This window comes from Frankliniella occidentalis, unplaced genomic scaffold (genome assembly GCF_000697945.3).
Source record: "Frankliniella occidentalis isolate FOCC.00 unplaced genomic scaffold, Focc_3.1 Scaffold424, whole genome shotgun sequence".
NCBI classification, from domain to species: Eukaryota; Metazoa; Arthropoda; class Insecta; order Thysanoptera; family Thripidae; genus Frankliniella; species Frankliniella occidentalis.
This window is the reverse complement of record NW_026267545.1, coordinates 1-17,043: the sequence shown is the minus strand read 5'-3', so window position 1 is coordinate 17,043 and position 17,043 is coordinate 1. Positions and strand designations below refer to the sequence as shown.

The window sequence follows — 17,043 nt, the reverse complement described above, 5'->3', positions numbered from 1 at the left end:
CCCCCTTTCCCCGCCCCCTCTGTTAAAGTACAAGGACATTTCAAGAATTCGGGCCATCTTGCGAAATAAGCAGGAAACGATGCAACAGAGGGGTGCGTTAAGGACACTGCGAACACCACGGCTCTCCAAGAATATAACATGGTACAGGAAACCGCAACGTTAATAACCAAATTGAGGAACGTTTTTGACAGGGTATCCTTCGAAATGGACGGTGCTCACGCGTTCAATCTTTTGGGACAGTCCAAACGAATTACACATAACCTTACGCACATTATCCATTATCTGGCGAAGAGAACGGCGAAACAACGCGACAGGCGCCACACAACATAAAGCCAAAGGCCCGAAGGTCGCAACCGACCTGGTACTCAACTCACCTCTCCATGTATGTCCGTCCTCCCTTCAGGAGTATTTTCAGGAAGAATGTAAAGACGCAGGCTTGCAAGCGTCTGCTCGCTGTTTTTATCCACCCACAGTTGTTGCAATTCACCAATGCTCACTAGGTCCGAATCACTCCACAATTTTATGAACACAAATTCGTTTAACGCTAAAATGTTTTGTTTTCCACTTTTGTTATATTTAAAGGCTTTGTAGAAAGTGTACGGTCCATGAGTTCCGCAAGGCGCTCCAACCAACTGAAAAGAAAAGATCATGACTTAGACATGTTTCGAATCAAATTTGAAACAATTTTATTGTCACCCTTCTATCCAAGAAAACACCAATCTATATAAAGCCACATAAGTACAGTAGGATAGGCCACTGCACAGACCGTCTTTAGTGTCAATACAAAAGTCTTATATTTCCCACAAAAAATTCTCCACGGTCATCATTTGTGTTTCTCTACGAAGCTAATGTGTAAAACAATAACTCAGACGATTGACATACCTCAATATAGCCGTTGTCCATTACAAAAACGAGATAAATCACGGAGCTGATACATAGCACGCCACTACCACACAGTTCACTTTGTATTTACTCTAATTATGTGACGTCACCGATAGTGTTTCCTACCCGTCATGCTTTGAGACACAACAAGCAGACAGAAATATCCAACACAGTAATGGCGTATTCTTTCTCAACAGCTTGAAAAGTTTCTGGTTCATAATAGCTCCAGACTTTAAAAGTTAGTGTCGCACTTGTGTTTCTTTCAAATTATGGAAGAAATACGCGGATTTTGTCGCAGAGCGACCGACGTGAGCACCTCGGAATCGGGCAATAACTGAAATGTGTGTCGTCCGGTCGTCCGCTGCGCCCCACTCGGCGCACTACATTTCTTCCAACATCTAAGGTAGGCTCCTCACCGTGATTTGCTCTCGTTTTTCTTTTGTGAAGTGACAATGCGTCATTTAAGACTTAAATTTTCACACTTTCTATGCGCTTTATGCTGACTTCGTCGACAAATATGAATTGAACCACTGTCCTTTGTTGTGGGAATAAAATAGTTGCAGCGGCGCACTTGTTTTGATCGCGATCTCTTTTGTGCCGGTTGTCATGGAAACCTTTAACGCAATGTGATCTTAGTGACTTTAATTTATTTTTTAAATTAATACGCATTTCTTCCAATTTGCAGACTTACCCGCACTGTATTTTGGCCTCCCGAGTCGACGATCCGTCGTCTGCTTTGAGAGGTTAAGTGAGTGTCTTCACTTGACGTTGCTGCCCTTTTTACCGCAATTTCCTCAACCGTCAGTTCATGAATTCTTCTGAGATTGTACGGCATCATAAAATAGTATCTGTAGCACACTGCCAATCTCTTGACATCTTTCTTCTACTTCTTCTTTTTACAAGTAACAAGAGATTTAATGACAATCAGTCAAGGTGGGTACCTCAAAACTACTTAAATAATTATGTTGGATCATAGCTACCCTCAGATAACTAATTTCCTCTAAAGTTTATTTCAGATTGCCTCGTAAACCTCAGTGAAATTACTGTGCGCACTAAATCTGTCAAAACGAGTTCTTGCCGCAGAAAGAAATGATCTTAAAGGAGGTAATAGTTGCTTTCAGATTATTACTCTTTTTTACAAACACAATTCAGCTGGTGGTGGTATATCAATGGGTGATGAAAAATACTCCTAGGATTTGCTAGTGGAGGGGTCTCATGGCAGTGCTTTATCCTTTTCTCACATTCTGAAACAATCCCAGCTGCAAAGAGTAGGACTAAATATTCTAAAAATGAAAAAAAATATTTTGCACATCAAAAGCTGAATTTTAATCCAGCAATGACAAAGAGGTCAGCCTTTTTTCTTTGAACACTTTCTGCGCAATAGGCGTTGTGACCCACTGGCCATGGTCAACGTTTTCTGATAGACTGGTCATACTCTCACATAGAGGACGCTTAGTCACCTTTGACATCGTTATACTTTTTTCTTCGTATTTTTTATGATTTGAAGTCAAATTGAAACCCTTCGTTTTAGTTCTAAATGGTAGAGGGTGTGTCATTGTCACAGTGATGTCTGCCACTGGGTCTCATTGTCTATTCTATTGGTTCAATGTGTGGACCTGTTAAATGCGTTTTTGGACCCCTTTAGTCCAGAAAGTTTTAAAATTATATGATGATTCGCACCTCTGACCCCCTTTTAACCAAAATTGCTTGGAAATTAAATTTTTTTGTGCACTTTTATAGTTTTAATTTTTTTCCTGCTCCAATTTTTTTGTATGCTGTGCGGTTGTGACAAAATTGTTTAAAATTGACCACTTTCTGATATTTTTATTTTATTTTTGTCTCACTCCCATTTTTAAATATTTAAGTTTTACGTCCTTTTATCTGGAGTGTTACTGAAATTGGGCAATTCAGGAAACAAAATTCACCTATTCCATAATAAAAAGTGCTTGATTTCTTAGTAAAAAGCTGTACTCATGCATTCACTTCTTCATTCTTTTCTGTTTCCCACCATCAAAGTGCCCTCGTTTTCTTTCTCTTTTCTTAAAAAAATATTCAACTCATGCTGTCAAAAGCTTACAGAAGCTTAGATAAAAAGAAATTGTCTTAGGATTTGATGCACAAAGATTAGGAGATCAGATGGAGAACTTTTTATAAGCATTTTTGACTTTGTTTTTATTTTACGTTGCTACACATTGCATTGCATGCGTACCAATACCTCCTGCTTCAACATTAACCAATGTTTGCTCAACCTTATGTGAATGGTTTGTGATGGCATGAGCAAAAGTAATGTTGGTTTTGAGCAAACAATTATTCCATAGAAGGCTTTGTCTAAAAACCCTTGAATAACCTGAATTTTGTTGTTGTTTCTAACAGAAGGTTAAATCTTGAACAATAGTAAGTAGTGTCAGTGGTAAATTTGAATAATTTGACAATAATTGCATACTTTTTCAAAAGCTGTTGCATCTCGTCTATTTTACGAATTCATTACTTTTGATCTCTGTAGTTAAAAAATCACTGAAAAGTCTACTTTAAATATTTGTTACCTTAGCTTTTTTGCAAGGAACACCGATACAAATGGCAAAAGGACTCTAAATCAAGATTCTTTTTAGCATTACCAAATTAACATATGTCACATTGATGATGTGATTTGATTTCTAGTTGACATAAAGCTAATCAAGGCAGGCCCCCACTATGAAAATTTTGACTATTACTTGCCCTTGATGCCTATTTTATAAATCTGTTAATATGCCCCTCTTGGGTCTTCTTTGCAAAGGCATACAATTTAATCAAAATCAGAAGAATTTAATTTCTGACATGGTGGAAAATTCCTAGTAAAAAGATTGTTCCACCACTTTGGAGTACAAAAGATTTTTCTTGAAGTGCTTGGTCATATGTAATCTGTAATAACAAGGTAATAGTTTGCTTGTGAATATCTTTGCCTATTTTCTATCTATTTTGATCCGTGGGAGGTGGCTGGACTAGTTTTATTCTATAACGGAATTATCATGTGCAAATAATGTATTTATAAAATTATTTTTTGTCTGTTCGTATTGATAAGAGCATCTGTATAAAAGCCAATTGACATTCAAACCAAAAAAGTATTTTGAATTCTTAAATTTATTTTTTATCACTTGAGTTTTAAGAAGAAACTCTGTGGGTGCAGGAGGAGGTGCACTTTAAGGATGGTCACAACCTCTGGTGGTGCTATATCAGTCATTGTGGCATTGTCATGTAAAATAACTTGATTGTTTTTTATTTGTTTTTTTGTTTGCAAACAATTTGGCAATTCTTTACTGAGTGATTATCTCTTGTTGTTCTTCCATTGAGTATGTGTGGGTATGGGTGTGTTTGTTGTGTGTTATATGTTAACATTTTAACATTATAATTTTGTAGAGATTTTAGAGACACCTTTCATCAAAGACATCCCAAAGTGAATCAGACATCAATATGTCTAAAAAGGAAAAATTGTTCATGTTGTGTCTGCTGTAGCTCCTTCTGTTCATTGAACTTACTTATCCTTTGGCCAATCCCCTGTTACATCAGTTAAATTTTTCTGTTACCAGAAATAAACTGTTATTTTATCTATCTCAGTGGGGACAACTCTCTGAATAATGCTCTTGTGAGGTACATAGGAAGCAGGATAGCTCAATTGGATAGAGCACTACTCACTAGTAGAGGTTCCAGGTTCAACTCCTGGTCCTGCATGTGTTCCTAAGAGCATGTTCACTGACAGTCCAGCAAACATAAGTTTGACAATTAAATGCCAGTGTGAAAATCTATGGTCTCTTCACCCCCCTAGCTCGGCTGTGTTTGATATTTAATAGAACTTCGCATGGCATGTCTAGTTTTATCAATCTAGCCGATGGTGCCTTTGGTTCATTCTATCTGGCCTCCTATACATGATAAACACCCAGTGTCTCGAATAAAATGGATTACTCATAAACTTGGAAAAAATTCTAGTAAGCTAGTTTTAAGTCTTGCTTCACACCATTTAAAGGTCAATTTCAAGTTCCTGTTTAATTACTTTTCATTATTTTCAGTGTTTAGTGAAATTTTTTAAACCTTCCATAGTGCTGTTGAACCCAAAATGATAATGCTAATCTTACCAGCCGATTATAGATGTTAAGTAGTTATTGCAGTTTTTTTTTCTTTTCTTTTAATTATTTTTAACTGTTCTTCAATTGTGTTCTTATCCATGATTCTTCTACTTTTCTTTCTAATTCTTTTACCTACTCAGTACGTACCCCCCTTTCCTCTTGCTTCCCCTACTTTAGTCCCTCCCCCTTTCTTCCTCACTAATGAAGCAAGAAAATCAATGCCCTTCCCTGTTTGAACTGTCAGGTGTAGTGGGGGCCAAATTTAGGAGGCAGTACTGTGACCATAATATTGACCTTGGGACCCAGGCCTGGGACATGATGGTACATGCTAATGCTTATAATATGGCACATGTCCAAAATTCCTCTCAGATTCTTTGGAGTTTCACAATGACTCAATGTCCTACCAGCCAAAGTTAAGTCATTTTGACCACCTGCTATGATGTCATCTTGTTGTCAGGCGGTCAAAGTGACAAAATTTTGACATTTCCTTGTATTTGATGTGTGTATATTTAATGAGAAATCTGTGGCACTTGGTGTAGGGTCATGGCAGAAATGAGACTTTTCTCGGAATTTGATCTTCCCAAGCATTTAATTTGTCATTTGAGAAGTCCTACTGCTTCTGGACGATGAAACATATTCCCATTTATAAAATTTTGTCGTAATTTTTGTGATGCAATTTCTAAAAGCATGAAAACTATATTGACAAAGCAAATGTCTCATTCTCCCCAAAATTTGAGGTGTCCTCATTCTCTTCCGTCGTGACCATATGCTGTCGAGCATCTCAGGGGTAACTTTCACAATCTCTTTTTTTCCACATAGAAAATTCCCTCTAATAATGAGACACGTACATCATAAAACTTGTTCATAGACCTGAATCATACACAAAATTCGAATTTGTAGAGCCCCCAGCTTTAATCCACAGGGGTTCAAAGTTTAACGATAGGCCGAATAAGTCATCACAGTGCGGTTTTGTTCCGATGTAACTGCAAGAGTGGTCGCGGTGTGACATGTATGACAGAGCACTGGCGGACCAGATTTATCCCAGGACGCCCGCAGGACATGCTGCGAGGTAAACGAGGAAGAGGAAGGTGACTGCGGGAGGTGGGGGGCGCGTGCCCATGGCGTGCCTTAGTGCCCGTGGCTCCCATGGCGCCCGCCGCGGCCCGTCTCGTCCCGTCCCGTCCGCCCATGTCACGGCCCGCCGCGGCTTGTCCCGCCGCCCCGGTGGCGGTGCTCACAGTCATAACGCGGCCTCGTGCGGGGCCGAGACCCGCCGAGACCCTCTCCGGGGCGGGGAAGTGCCTCGTGAGCGCAGCACGCGCAGCATGTGCGTGACCCAACGCGAAGGCGAAGGTGCGTATGGCGTAGGCGTATGGTCGAGTGTTGGGCACTCGTGCTTATCAGTGTGGGACTCCCCCGAGCAGCCGGCGGCCGGCGCCTTTGTAGCCCGGCCAGCGCAGCGCCACAGCGTCAAGAGCACATGCTCAATCTGCAATCAGCTCGACCGGGAGCGAATGTACAAATGGGTGCATTAGTTACCCAAGGAGACCGTTCAAGTCAAAATGCCGTGAGCGTGGTGTCGTTTTGATCTCGTAGGTCCTAGACGTCTAAATGACGTCCAAACCATTTTGACGTTGTGTTTTCAGTATAGATATCGACTATGTAGAAGAATCTGGTGCAGGTGACTTTGTGGAGGACCCGCGCGAGATGCCATCAACAGATGATCTCTGCTCAGACCGGGGAAGGGCAAACCATTCTGAATTCCTAGCGAGGTAGTTGAGAGACGTGCATGCTCTTATCACCCACACATGCATGCCTGCACGCCTCTGCATGGGCCGCACGGCCTCCGGCTTGGCCCCACTCAAGTGTTGGTTTTGACTGGACAGTTCTGAGCACGGAGCTCAAATGCTTGCCATGCCGTTACACCTTGTTTACGTTTCCACAGAGAATATTTGAGACCAGAAGCTCGCAGCTCCTGGCCCCGCCCAGTCCCACCATGATGGCCGAGGAGGGAAGACAAGGAGGGGAAGGACAGGCAGGAGAATTTGTTCAGCCAGCTTCTTATCAATCGGTAAGTGTTTCTGTTGAAGTTCATTAATAATGGAGTCTACTCAAGCCTAAATAAATTCCTCTTAGATCATGACATTGATATTATGAAGACGTAAATAGTCCCTAAAATAAATAATTTAGACCTCTTTGTTCTCCCTGGGAGGTAGGGTCAGGGCGGGTAAGAATGATTTTTGATCTTCCTTCATTGCCTGCGTTTTCAAACAAACTCTATTTGTATGGTCCTATGTATTTTGCAATATTTTAAGACTGTTCTCTTAATTATTTTTTCAGCCTTCTATTCAAACTTCTACACAATCTTTGGAACTAGGAACATCGTCAATAGATAATCTGACATTCACAAAATCAAAGATAAGATCAGATGAAGAGCGTCTCTTGGTTGTGAAAGGTTTGTGTCAGTTCAATGTCTGGCGGTGTAAAAGCATGATTGTTGCTTATTTTGCTCTCTTTCTATCATCAATACTGTGATATCTTAGCAGTGATTTTAGTTTGAGAAAAATAAATATGTTTCAAAAACATAGGTGCTTTTGTTGTAAGTAGGAGTTGCGAGGAGTTGTCAGTAGATGTACAATACTTCTATCGATTTGAAAATTTAAAGATTAAATCACTCCCCCCTCCTCCTTATTTTTATACTTTTAATAGTTAATTTATGCAAAAATAGGCAAAATGGGAAAAATAAACAATATTGAATACTTATGCAACTAGTAACTTTCAAATCCTTTTTTCGTTGTTGTTTTACAATTGGATTCTTGTTTACCTTACATGTTCTCTTTTTTTTCTTCAGGCTATCGAAGCACTTTGCGTCTGTCATTTTTGCTGGTTGTGCTATCGGCATCGTTAGTTGCTGCCATTCTTCTCGCTGTCTTTTGGACAAGCAGACATGAGGCGCCTTTTGATGTGAGTGAGATGACCTCTTTCTTTCATTCTGCTTTCATGGATAAAAAGTTTTCATGCTTAAAAGTATGGTTGTTTGAAGTAATCCGCAAACATCTAGAGATCTGTCATGGGAATTAATTCTGAAGTCATTATCTCTGTTTGCCCTGCTTAAAGTGTTAATGCCACGAAGGTTTCAAGGTGGTAAAAAAGACGAGAAAAAAGTTTATATTGACAAAACTACTCTTCCAAATTAAAATAATTTAATTTTAGGATACAACCCATGACGTAATTTTACCTGAGTGATTAAATAAGATCCATGTTCAATCAAAAAATATCTTTTTCAACTATCCAAGTTTAAGTAATAGACTATGACAGAGATGACATAAGATAACAAAATGATTTTATGACAACAGTACAAAAAAAAAAACAAGTAAAAAAGTGAAAAGTTTGAAAAGTACAAAAAAATTGATTACAGAAAGAGAACAACATACTACAATAGCTTAATTTTAAAGAATTAGTTCAATATCCTTTATGGGTGATTTATGTTAATGAGCTTTTGGTTTATTGGCTTCCTTATAGTACTTTTTATGCTTGGTAACTAGAAAGGTCTAGATTTAAGCTTGCTAGCTCACTGTCGATCCAATTGCGGAAGTAAGCAACATTTCCGTATACTCCAGGGGTGTTTGCCAATCCGCAGTCAATACCCCATGCAACTATACCAGCCTGATAATAACGACTAGGGTCATTGTCCATGGGGCAGACTAATGGGCTGCCTCCATCACCCTGCAAAACACATTCATTTGTCAGATGAATCAGAACAATACTTCATTTTAAGCAATTACTGAGAATATTTAAAATTACCTTGCAAGTATCTCGTCCAGGCTCTCCTCCAGCACAGATGAAACTAGCGTCCAAAAGAAAATATGCTCCTAGGCGAGTCTTGCGGAGTAATTCCTGGCACTGAGTACTTGGAACGACAGGAAGGTCACGCTTCTTAAGAATAACTTGGTACTGACCGTCTTGTTCTGCACAAACAAAAACAAAAAAAGGTCAATGGTATTCTGAAATTTTCGTCAAAATTTCTGATTGACTGCTACTTACCAAACTTGTCTTTTCCCCAACCACTTGCAAAACACCTCTTGTAATCAAATCGCAGACCCGGGGGTGGGAGACATATGGTCCCAATGTGGCCTCCGATCTGCACGGGGTCCAAGAGGATCAGAAGGGCCACGTCGTTGTGGAGGCTCTTGTCGTTGAAGCGCGGGTGGACATTGATGGTGGCCACTCCACGGTCCTGGTGGACGTACAGCTCCTTGGTTGTCTGAGTGTCCCACTCACCCGCCCTAACCTTGAGCAGATTAGCCTGCTTACTGCAATCGAAAAAGATAAATTTACTAAAGTTCCCAAAATCGCCAAAGAGAGAGGGTGTGGGTGTGTGTGTAGGGGGCGCCTGGTGGGTAGGCCCGCCCGTTACACGGGGCTGCTGCGCGGGGCGGCCCGCCCGCCGGGCGCTCTACCTGCGCTCTGCGCTCTGCAGCTTACCTCGCCACGCAGTGCGCGCCCGTCAGCACGACCTGAGCGGTGATGAGCGCGCCGCCGCACTGGTACAGGTTCAGCGGCTTGGCCTGCCCGTCGATCCGCTCTTGCTGCAGGATGGCCACCATCCAGGGGAACTCGCCGAACTGCGCCTCGCCGTCCTCGCCGCCCGTGATCCTGAAGCCCACGCCGTCCGGGTTCCTCTGGCCGCAGAGCTGCGCGCGCGCCGGCGGCGTCGGGTGCGGCCGGTCGATCTGCGGCTCGGTGGGCCGGGTGGGCTGCGGCTGCGGCTGCGGCCGTGGCCGGTCCGTGACGGGCGGGGGCGGGTACTGCGGGGTGGGCTCGGTGGCCCAGGGGTCCGGGGTAGGGCCGGGGGTGGGCCCCGGAGAGGGCGACTGGTCGTCGCGCAGCTTGCAGCACGAGTCCAGGTAGTGCTCGCAAGCGCCCTCCTTCTGCCGGATGTCGATGATGCCCACGCCGTCCTGGATGACGTAGTGGTTCTCGTCGCACTGGTAGTATGCCACGCACACGCAGTCGTTCGACGGGGTGATGGCGCCGCCGCTCAGCCCGTCGTCGCCGGACTTGGTCACCTCCACGTAGTTGGGGTTGGGGGTGAATGTGTCGTCCTCTTGCCAGCCCTGCAAATCACGACCGGAACAACATTCGTCTCGGGCAATACTGGCGATTGTTTTTATTGAGTTGGAGTAGAACCAACAAGCGTCACTACGTCGTGGTCACGCCACACGAGGACTAAACTTGTTTAACCACCCGTGGTGCCTCGCCTGCACCCGTGCCGGAGCCCCTGTGGATAGGCAACTTCTGTCGGCTGTGCGCTCGCTTGTCGGTTGGGCTGCCTACCTGCGACGCGCGGGCGCCGCCCTGCTCTACGCTGTCCTATGATATTCGTTGTCAATGGAGATAAGGGGCGGGGAACCCACATAACGGGGTCAAGGAAACAGAAACTCCATTTAACACTCAGGCAATGCTCCCTTGGTGTTGGCGTCTGATTCGACGGCACTAATACTTACGTACTTCCCCTATCCCTCGCCTCGTCTTTGACTTTGACAACTAGTTAGTCGCGGGCCTTCCCGTATCGCATCGCATGGCACGAGCTGCGAATGGGACATTTCTTGGGTGTCTTGAGATTTCCTGTTGGACGGCCACTTCTTTACACGAGGGCCATAATGTACCTTGGACACTGGAGAACCGTCGAAAGTGTTTGGCTACGACACCATCCTATCCTTTCTCCTCAGCCGCGTGTGCCCAACATGCTCCCACCAGAACAACTCTCCACCAATCTCTAGAGGTGCTTTTGCAGTCCCGCAACTCACCTGTCTGTTTCCGACTTTGTTTTTGACCATGCCGACGAGGGCGCGCTTCCCGATGTTGCGGGCCGTCAGGTTGAAGGCGCTGGCGGCGCAGAGGGTGGCTGCCAGCACCACCAGCAGGCGCGGGACGGCAGCCATGGCGGCGCGCGGGTTGCTCTCGACGCGGTCCTCGCCTCGCCGGGAGCACTCTCCGGGCGCGGTCCTGGTCGCGAGAAGTTCGGCGGGCCGGCGCTGGCGCTGCTTGGCTGGGCTGGCGGGGGACCGTGAGGGGACTGCCGCGCAGTCACGGCCCCGTCCGTCCGCTCTTCGGACAGGCCTCGCCTACCGCCGCCCCGGCTCGGCTCGGCTCGGCTCGGCTCGGCTCGCGAGCCTGGCCTGCCTCCGGCTGGGTTTGAACTCCGGCGGGAGCGGCTCGCAGACAGACAGTCTCATCAGAGATGACCGCCTGCCCCGGAGTGACGCAGATAAACAATCATTAGATTGTCGATTACAAAGATAGCCGGTGCTGGTGACGGCGCAACACCCGGAAAAGTACAATTTCTTGGGAATTGGCTGTCAAGTATTTCTGTATTGCTGGTGCGGTGTCGTGTGAATGTAAACAAACGCGCGAGGTCATCAAGCCACACCTCGAGAGGACCTCGGCTCCGACGTCAGGAGAACTATGAGTCCACCTCATTTGCTGGCTTGTTTCTGGCAGCTCCCCCACCCCCTCTTTTTATGAAGTTTGTATCTATTTGTGACATCACGTGCAAACTATGCACTAGTCTTTTGTACCATTTTTTTGTTTGTCTAAATTTCGTTGTTAAAGCTCCGATGGCTCTCTTTGGCCACGGCCATCGGCCCGGTTATGGCAGGGTCAACGCACAGAGACATGCCCGACATGCCTCACGCACAAACGTGGATGACGCACACGGGGCGTTGGCGGAGCTGGAGTACTTGTTTTGAAATTGCCCGGAGAAATAAGTTGGCGTCGCGCTTGCTGGGACTGGATTGGACTGCGACTCGGCCGGCTGACTTGGTTCGCGAGGAAAGAAAAAAAAAACAAAAAAACAGTTGTTTATGTTTAAAATTTATTTTTACGATGGGACCCGTCTCATCCTCAAGACCGGCCCCCCGGGCCCCCGGGCCCTCAGCGCACCTCGCCGCGACTGGTTCGGCGTTGGCGTTCCCCGCCGCGTCGGTGCACGCCACGCCTCGCCCGGGGCGCGCTAGCCGCAGCGCTGCGGCCTCCGGCTGGACACGCGGGCCGACACCTCCGGCTGCGTGACAGTGCTCGGCACAGTGCGCTCCACTAGGGCTTACAGATTTTGTTTTCGGTCCGATTGTATTAAGACACGCACAATGTACAAAGATAAAGAATTTTACAATGGGAAAGATGTCTCCCCAGACGTGCTTTCGGACTTCTATCGAGTAGTTCTCGGGGAAGAGGTCTATACAGCCAGTGATAGCAGTCAGACTTCAGTTTCTCCAGGCCTGGATGCCTGGATCGAGGGTCAACGGAATTAAGGAGGTTCTGCATGTCCGCCGATGCCTTCCACCCCGCAAGCAGCGCGGGCTGCTCGGCAGGCTTATCGCAAACAAGACATTTTTTGTTTTGCTTTGGACTGCTTCTTCACTGTTATGGTTTCCCGTCGTCTTACAGATAAAGTACCCTGTCCTGTGTCATGCGATGCTGCTACAGGGAGGCTTGTCTGTTGCCATTGCTGTATGAGGTCGACCTTTTGAGACAACTGCTCAAAAACTTACCTAATTTTCGGGTGAAGTCGAATCCAAGCTCCTGATATCACTGTTGTAATGATAAGTCGAACTAAATACTACTAGTATCAATTTATTGTAATAATGCATCTTACGTTCGGAGCAGAGGAGGTTAGGGAATGAGAAAATGGGCTTGTTTCAAGCCAAATGTAATATAAGTACATAAACATGGCGGGATTAAAATAACTGAAGGCTCGATTTCGTTTGGTAGACATTTGATAACTTCTGGGGACTAAAAATCCTCTTGCCTATTGACTCCCGAAGATTGCTGTGGGATCCAGCGAGTCGCGGTGAGAGCATTGAGGCTCCAGGCAGGTATCACCGGGTACCGGGTATCACTGGTGTCACTGAACGATATCGGGATGCACGTTGACGATTGGGCAGCCGCGTGGAATCGCTTGAGCCGCTATGTTCGACAGGTTCACGCACCGTTCACAAACCTTCCGTCTCTTCTCGCGTACCGCCTCGACTGGTAGTGGTGGTGGTGATAGTGGTAGTAGGCGAGCGGTGCCCGTCGGCATCTTTGGTCAGCCTTTTCGATCCACGACTCGTTGGCAGCCGCTGGACTTGAGGGCGCAGAGCGGCGCTGGTGCCCTTACAGAGACGAGCTGGGCAGGGCGGGGTCGGCGGGGCCCGAGCGCTGGGCGTGAAGCTCCGCCTCCTATTGGCTGTGGACCGGTTGGGGATTCCCTCGCAGCCTCGCAGACCGGACGGGGCTGAGCGCTGAGCCCCGCGCCCGCCCCGCGCGACCGATGGCAAACAGGTAGCGAATGATGTGTGTACCCCGTGTTGACATGCCCGACTGAGGGGACTGTCTGCATGTACGTGCGTGTGTATGTGCCGATGTGGGCGTGTCGCCCGGGCACGTGAGGCCGGACGTCACGGGGCATACGGCGGGGAGAACCCGCGACGCACGCAGAGCGTCGCAGAGCCTATGGCGTGAGGCGCCGGAGGTCCAACAACACTGTCTGCTCTATGTCTTTGCGTGGGCGAAGTGTGGCTGACCAGCGAGCCCAAGCAGCGCACGGGCCGCTCACGTCGTGGACTTGATCCGCGGGGTGGAGCCCAGGTCACTGAGGGTCTTGTCGATCCAGCCGCGCACCACGGGCACGTTGGCGTACAGCCCGGGCACTCCGGCAAGCCCGCAGTCCACGCCCCAGGCCACCACCCCGGCCACCTGGTAGTTGCCGTCAGCCATGGGGCACACCAGCGGGCTGCCGCCGTCGCCCTGAGGGAGAGGGGTGGAGCATTAGACCAGGTCGGACCCGAGGAAGCAGTTGCACGCTCTACTCCGCTCTGCTCGGCCTCACCTTGCACGTGTCCTTGCCCTCCTCGCCGCCCGCGCACAGGAAGCTGGCGTGCAGGTTGAACTCCTCGCCCAGCACCGTGTACCGCAGCAAGTTCTCGCACTCGTCCCGCCGAACCACGGGCAGCTCCAGGCGCTTGAGGTAGCGGTGCGGCCAGCGGTCGTCTGCAACACAGAACGAGACCAGATCAATGAAGAAGAAGACGAAGTTCTATCGGGTACCTGCCTGCTGCACCTGCCCCATGTGGACTTACCCAGTTTGTCCTTGCCCCAGCCCGCGACCAAGCAGCGCTCGTTGTCGAAGACGGTGCCGTCCCCGGGCTCCGGCAGGCAGATGGTGCCGATGTGGCGGCCGAGCTGCAGCGGCGTGTCCAGCACGAGCAGCGCCACGTCGTACTGGTTGTTGCCGCCGTAGTACTGGTCGTGCAGCACGTAGCTGCTCACGACGCGGTCCTGGTGCTTGTACAGCTCGGACGTCGTCTCCCTGTCCCACTCACCCGCCCGGACCTTGAGTCGGGACGGTGCAATCCTGCAAGAGGTCCTCGCGTGAGTCTCGACTCACACTCCAGTACTCCATGGAGCACTCCAGACGCGAGCGCCACTCACCCCTTGACGCAGTGCGCCGCGGTGAGCACCACGACGTCGTTGAGGATGGCGCCGCCGCACTTGTAGTCCTCGCCCGACTTGCCCGACAGGAGGATGGCCGCCATCCAGGGGAACTCCCCGAAGCCCGCCTCGCCCTCGTTGTTGTTGACGATGACGGAGGCGACGCCGCCCACGTTGCGCACGCCGCACGCGCTCGTAGGGGGGGACGTCGGCAGGGGGAAGTCCTTGTGCGGCTCGGGCTTTTCGCGCTTGTCCTTTGGGATGTCGATCCTGCAGCAGCGGAACTCCACCGACGCGCAGCCATCCTTCTTCCTGTAAGCGGGAAAGCGTGAACACGAGGTCACATCAAGTTTAGATGAGCCGAACGCGCAAGCCCAAACCGAAAATTCAAGCCCGATGCGACGTCTTTTTCCGGTGGAAGGGGTTACCGGTGGCCGCAAACCTCCGCTATACACCCGAAAGCCGTCGCCCGCGCCGTCGCCTGAGAGCTTCGGGTTTGGGCTTCGGCTTACTCGTTCGGCTTGGCGGGTCCTTACCTCACGTCCAGCACGCCCTTCCCATCCGTGTTGTACACGCCCGTCGTGTTGTCGCACTGGTAAAACCATACGCACTCGCAGCGGTCGCCCGACCTGTCAGGGCAGTCGCACTGCCCAGGGCATACAAAACATTTTAGGGACCGAGCAAAAATTTCGCAATACACGAAGAAAGAATTAGTCATCAGAACTAATAAATTAGGTAATTTTAGAAATAGACAAGAAATTCACCGTGGCAGCTAACAATAGGTTGCCAGAGACTAGCGAGATGTAGATGAAGGAGCCAACCGGTTCGTTCTGACATCGAAACAACCTAGGTTGTCGGCTCCCATTCATCTCGCTGTAGCAGCCAACCCTTTTCTCCGGCAACCAATTATCACAGCAAATTTGGGATTATCCATCCCTAAATTAGCCAAATTGTTCATTCTGAGGACTAACTCTTCTTCTCCGTGTTGGTCATAGTGCGTTTCGTGACCCTCCTAGTTCGAGGGCCGGTAACCAGAGACGCTGCTGTGATCACTATGGCACATTGGCTGGGCTGGTCCCGCTGGTCCTCACCGGGTTGTAGAGGCCGGGCACGGGGGCCTCGGTGACGCAGGCGGGTCCGCCGAAAATTTCGCACGACTGGTCCTGATCCACCTCGGTAGACGCGGCCGTGGTGTCGTAGTCCTGCTGCGCCCGGGCCGGCAGCGCGGCGCTCAGCACCAGCACGCCGACCAGCAGCGATAATCTCACCACCGCGTCCATGGCGTCTCCTGCGGGGACACGTCAAGGTCTTAGCCGCTCGATATGTGGGGCTGCCCCGCGATTATTTAAATACCCACACACAAAGACGGGATTGCCACTCCACTCTGGTAAAAACGTAACAAACCGAAAAAACAAACAAGGGAGACGTAGAACACAAAACTAATGTTGTGCTCAAGGATAAACTCGCCCGTTTACGCATAGTGTGTGGAATCGCTTAGAAAGTGCGTCCGTCATTAGCCGTTACGAAACTGCCAAGTTCAGCCATTGAAAGGTCTCATAGCGCCTAATCGGTAGGCAACATTCTGCCTAGCGTGCATGCGTGTACCGCGGGGTGGCCTACCCTGCGTCTCGCAGGCGCCCAGCTCCCGTAATGTGTCGAATGAAAATGAGAAATACGGACGTACTTTCTGGACAGGACATGCCTTTGTATAAACAAGTAATGTGCAGTGTAAAATTCGTTTCAGTCTCAGAGACGCCTCACTTAAACAGCGTGGGTAAACGCGGACTTTAACGGGGGCGTATTTCCACTTGCCGTAACTCCCAAACTAATGATCTTGGACAAAAAATGACCCAATTTGCGGGCTGATTCGCTATAAATCTACATCATCCAGAGCGTCCCCGTTCTTCTCTACAATATGTTGGTGCTGTACCGCGTACTCAGGAGGAGTACCTGACTACCTCGCTGAGTACCTTGGTTTGGGAGCCGCGCCCGAACCCCGTGCATGCAAAAGAGCATCGGATTGTGCACGAATTGCTTCTCTGGTGTCAATAGATGCCTGAAGTCTGACGCACCGCCCCAGTTGTTTGACACGGTTTGATGGGGTTATCTCCTGCCTGATGGGCCTTGACGGGTTGGTTTCCGTTTCTTTCTATTTATCAAACACATCCTCCGCTCTGGTCGCACTGACCTGGGTATGCTCGACGCCTCGCGATTCCAACCGGTTCGCGAGGTGGGCCGTCTCCGGCCGTCTCGCCGGAGCGGAGCTGAGCGGAGCCTAGACGTACTGTGCTGCCCTGCCCTGCCCTGCCCTGCCCAGGCACAAAGAGGTCATCTCGGCCGCTGTCAGACTGACACGCGGGGCAGGGCTGCCGCCGCCGCCCGGAGCGTTCAGTCACCCTGCGGCCCCGGCGACGACGGTGAACCAGAGCGCGCGCTAATTGCTGAGCTTAACTTGAACTTGAAATTAAACTTTATAACTTTAAATGCTCAGCTCTGTTAGGAAGCGCAAGGGGAGACCGCCCGGAAGACGGCGTGAAGTGAGGCGCCTGGCGTGAGACGTGGGATGTGAGGTGGACAGGCATGCCAACCA

The 17,043-nt window shown here is 48.7% G+C and overlaps 4 protein-coding genes across 13 annotated transcripts in view; 1 reads left to right on the top strand and 3 right to left on the bottom strand.

The window, feature by feature from the left end:
* The window catches only part of LOC113209804 (AT-rich interactive domain-containing protein 5B), a 50,100-nt gene extending 49,050 nt beyond the window's left edge, over positions 1-1,050 (bottom strand). Inside the window, exons 1-2 of the mRNA XM_026427511.2 lie at positions 883-1,050; positions 375-632 (exon numbers count right to left, since the gene is read on the bottom strand). Coding sequence (XP_026283296.1) covers positions 375-632; positions 883-903 — 279 coding nt within the window. The 5' untranslated portion in view covers positions 904-1,050. The remainder of the gene's footprint in view (positions 1-374; positions 633-882) is intronic.
* A 19-nt stretch (positions 1,051-1,069) lies between these two features.
* Positions 1,070-8,254, top strand: LOC113209869 (uncharacterized). 10 transcript variants are annotated; one of them, XM_052274682.1, is made up of 6 exons: positions 1,070-1,285; positions 1,568-1,815; positions 1,899-1,986; positions 6,925-7,050; positions 7,320-7,434; positions 7,831-8,254. In XM_052274682.1, the coding sequence occupies exons 3-6, from the start codon at positions 1,972-1,974 to the stop codon at positions 8,058-8,060; spliced, it is 486 nt and encodes a 161-aa protein (XP_052130642.1). In that variant the 5' UTR covers positions 1,070-1,285; positions 1,568-1,815; positions 1,899-1,971; the 3' UTR covers positions 8,061-8,254. The 10 variants fall into 10 exon arrangements, with proteins under 10 accessions (XP_052130642.1, XP_026283402.1, XP_052130646.1 ...); XM_026427617.2 differs by having other exon boundaries at positions 1,889-1,986; XM_052274686.1 differs by lacking the exons at positions 1,070-1,285; positions 1,568-1,815; positions 1,899-1,986 and adding exons at positions 6,160-6,332; positions 6,631-6,751.
* Positions 8,166-11,090, bottom strand: LOC127751321 (phenoloxidase-activating factor 2-like). The gene is made up of 5 exons (XM_052274677.1): positions 10,790-11,090; positions 9,465-10,096; positions 9,024-9,292; positions 8,784-8,947; positions 8,166-8,705 (listed from the first exon to the last, which is right to left on the bottom strand). The coding sequence occupies exons 1-5, from the start codon at positions 10,922-10,924 to the stop codon at positions 8,508-8,510; spliced, it is 1,398 nt and encodes a 465-aa protein (XP_052130637.1). The 5' UTR covers positions 10,925-11,090; the 3' UTR covers positions 8,166-8,507.
* A 1,508-nt stretch (positions 11,091-12,598) lies between these two features.
* On the bottom strand, positions 12,599-15,770 carry LOC113209980 (phenoloxidase-activating factor 2-like). The gene is made up of 6 exons (XM_026427765.2): positions 15,545-15,770; positions 14,990-15,099; positions 14,454-14,765; positions 14,102-14,376; positions 13,852-14,012; positions 12,599-13,769 (listed from the first exon to the last, which is right to left on the bottom strand). Exons 1-6 carry the CDS (start codon positions 15,731-15,733, stop codon positions 13,575-13,577), a joined length of 1,242 nt encoding a protein of 413 aa, XP_026283550.2. The 5' UTR covers positions 15,734-15,770; the 3' UTR covers positions 12,599-13,574.
* Between the last annotated feature and the right edge of the window lie 1,273 nt (positions 15,771-17,043).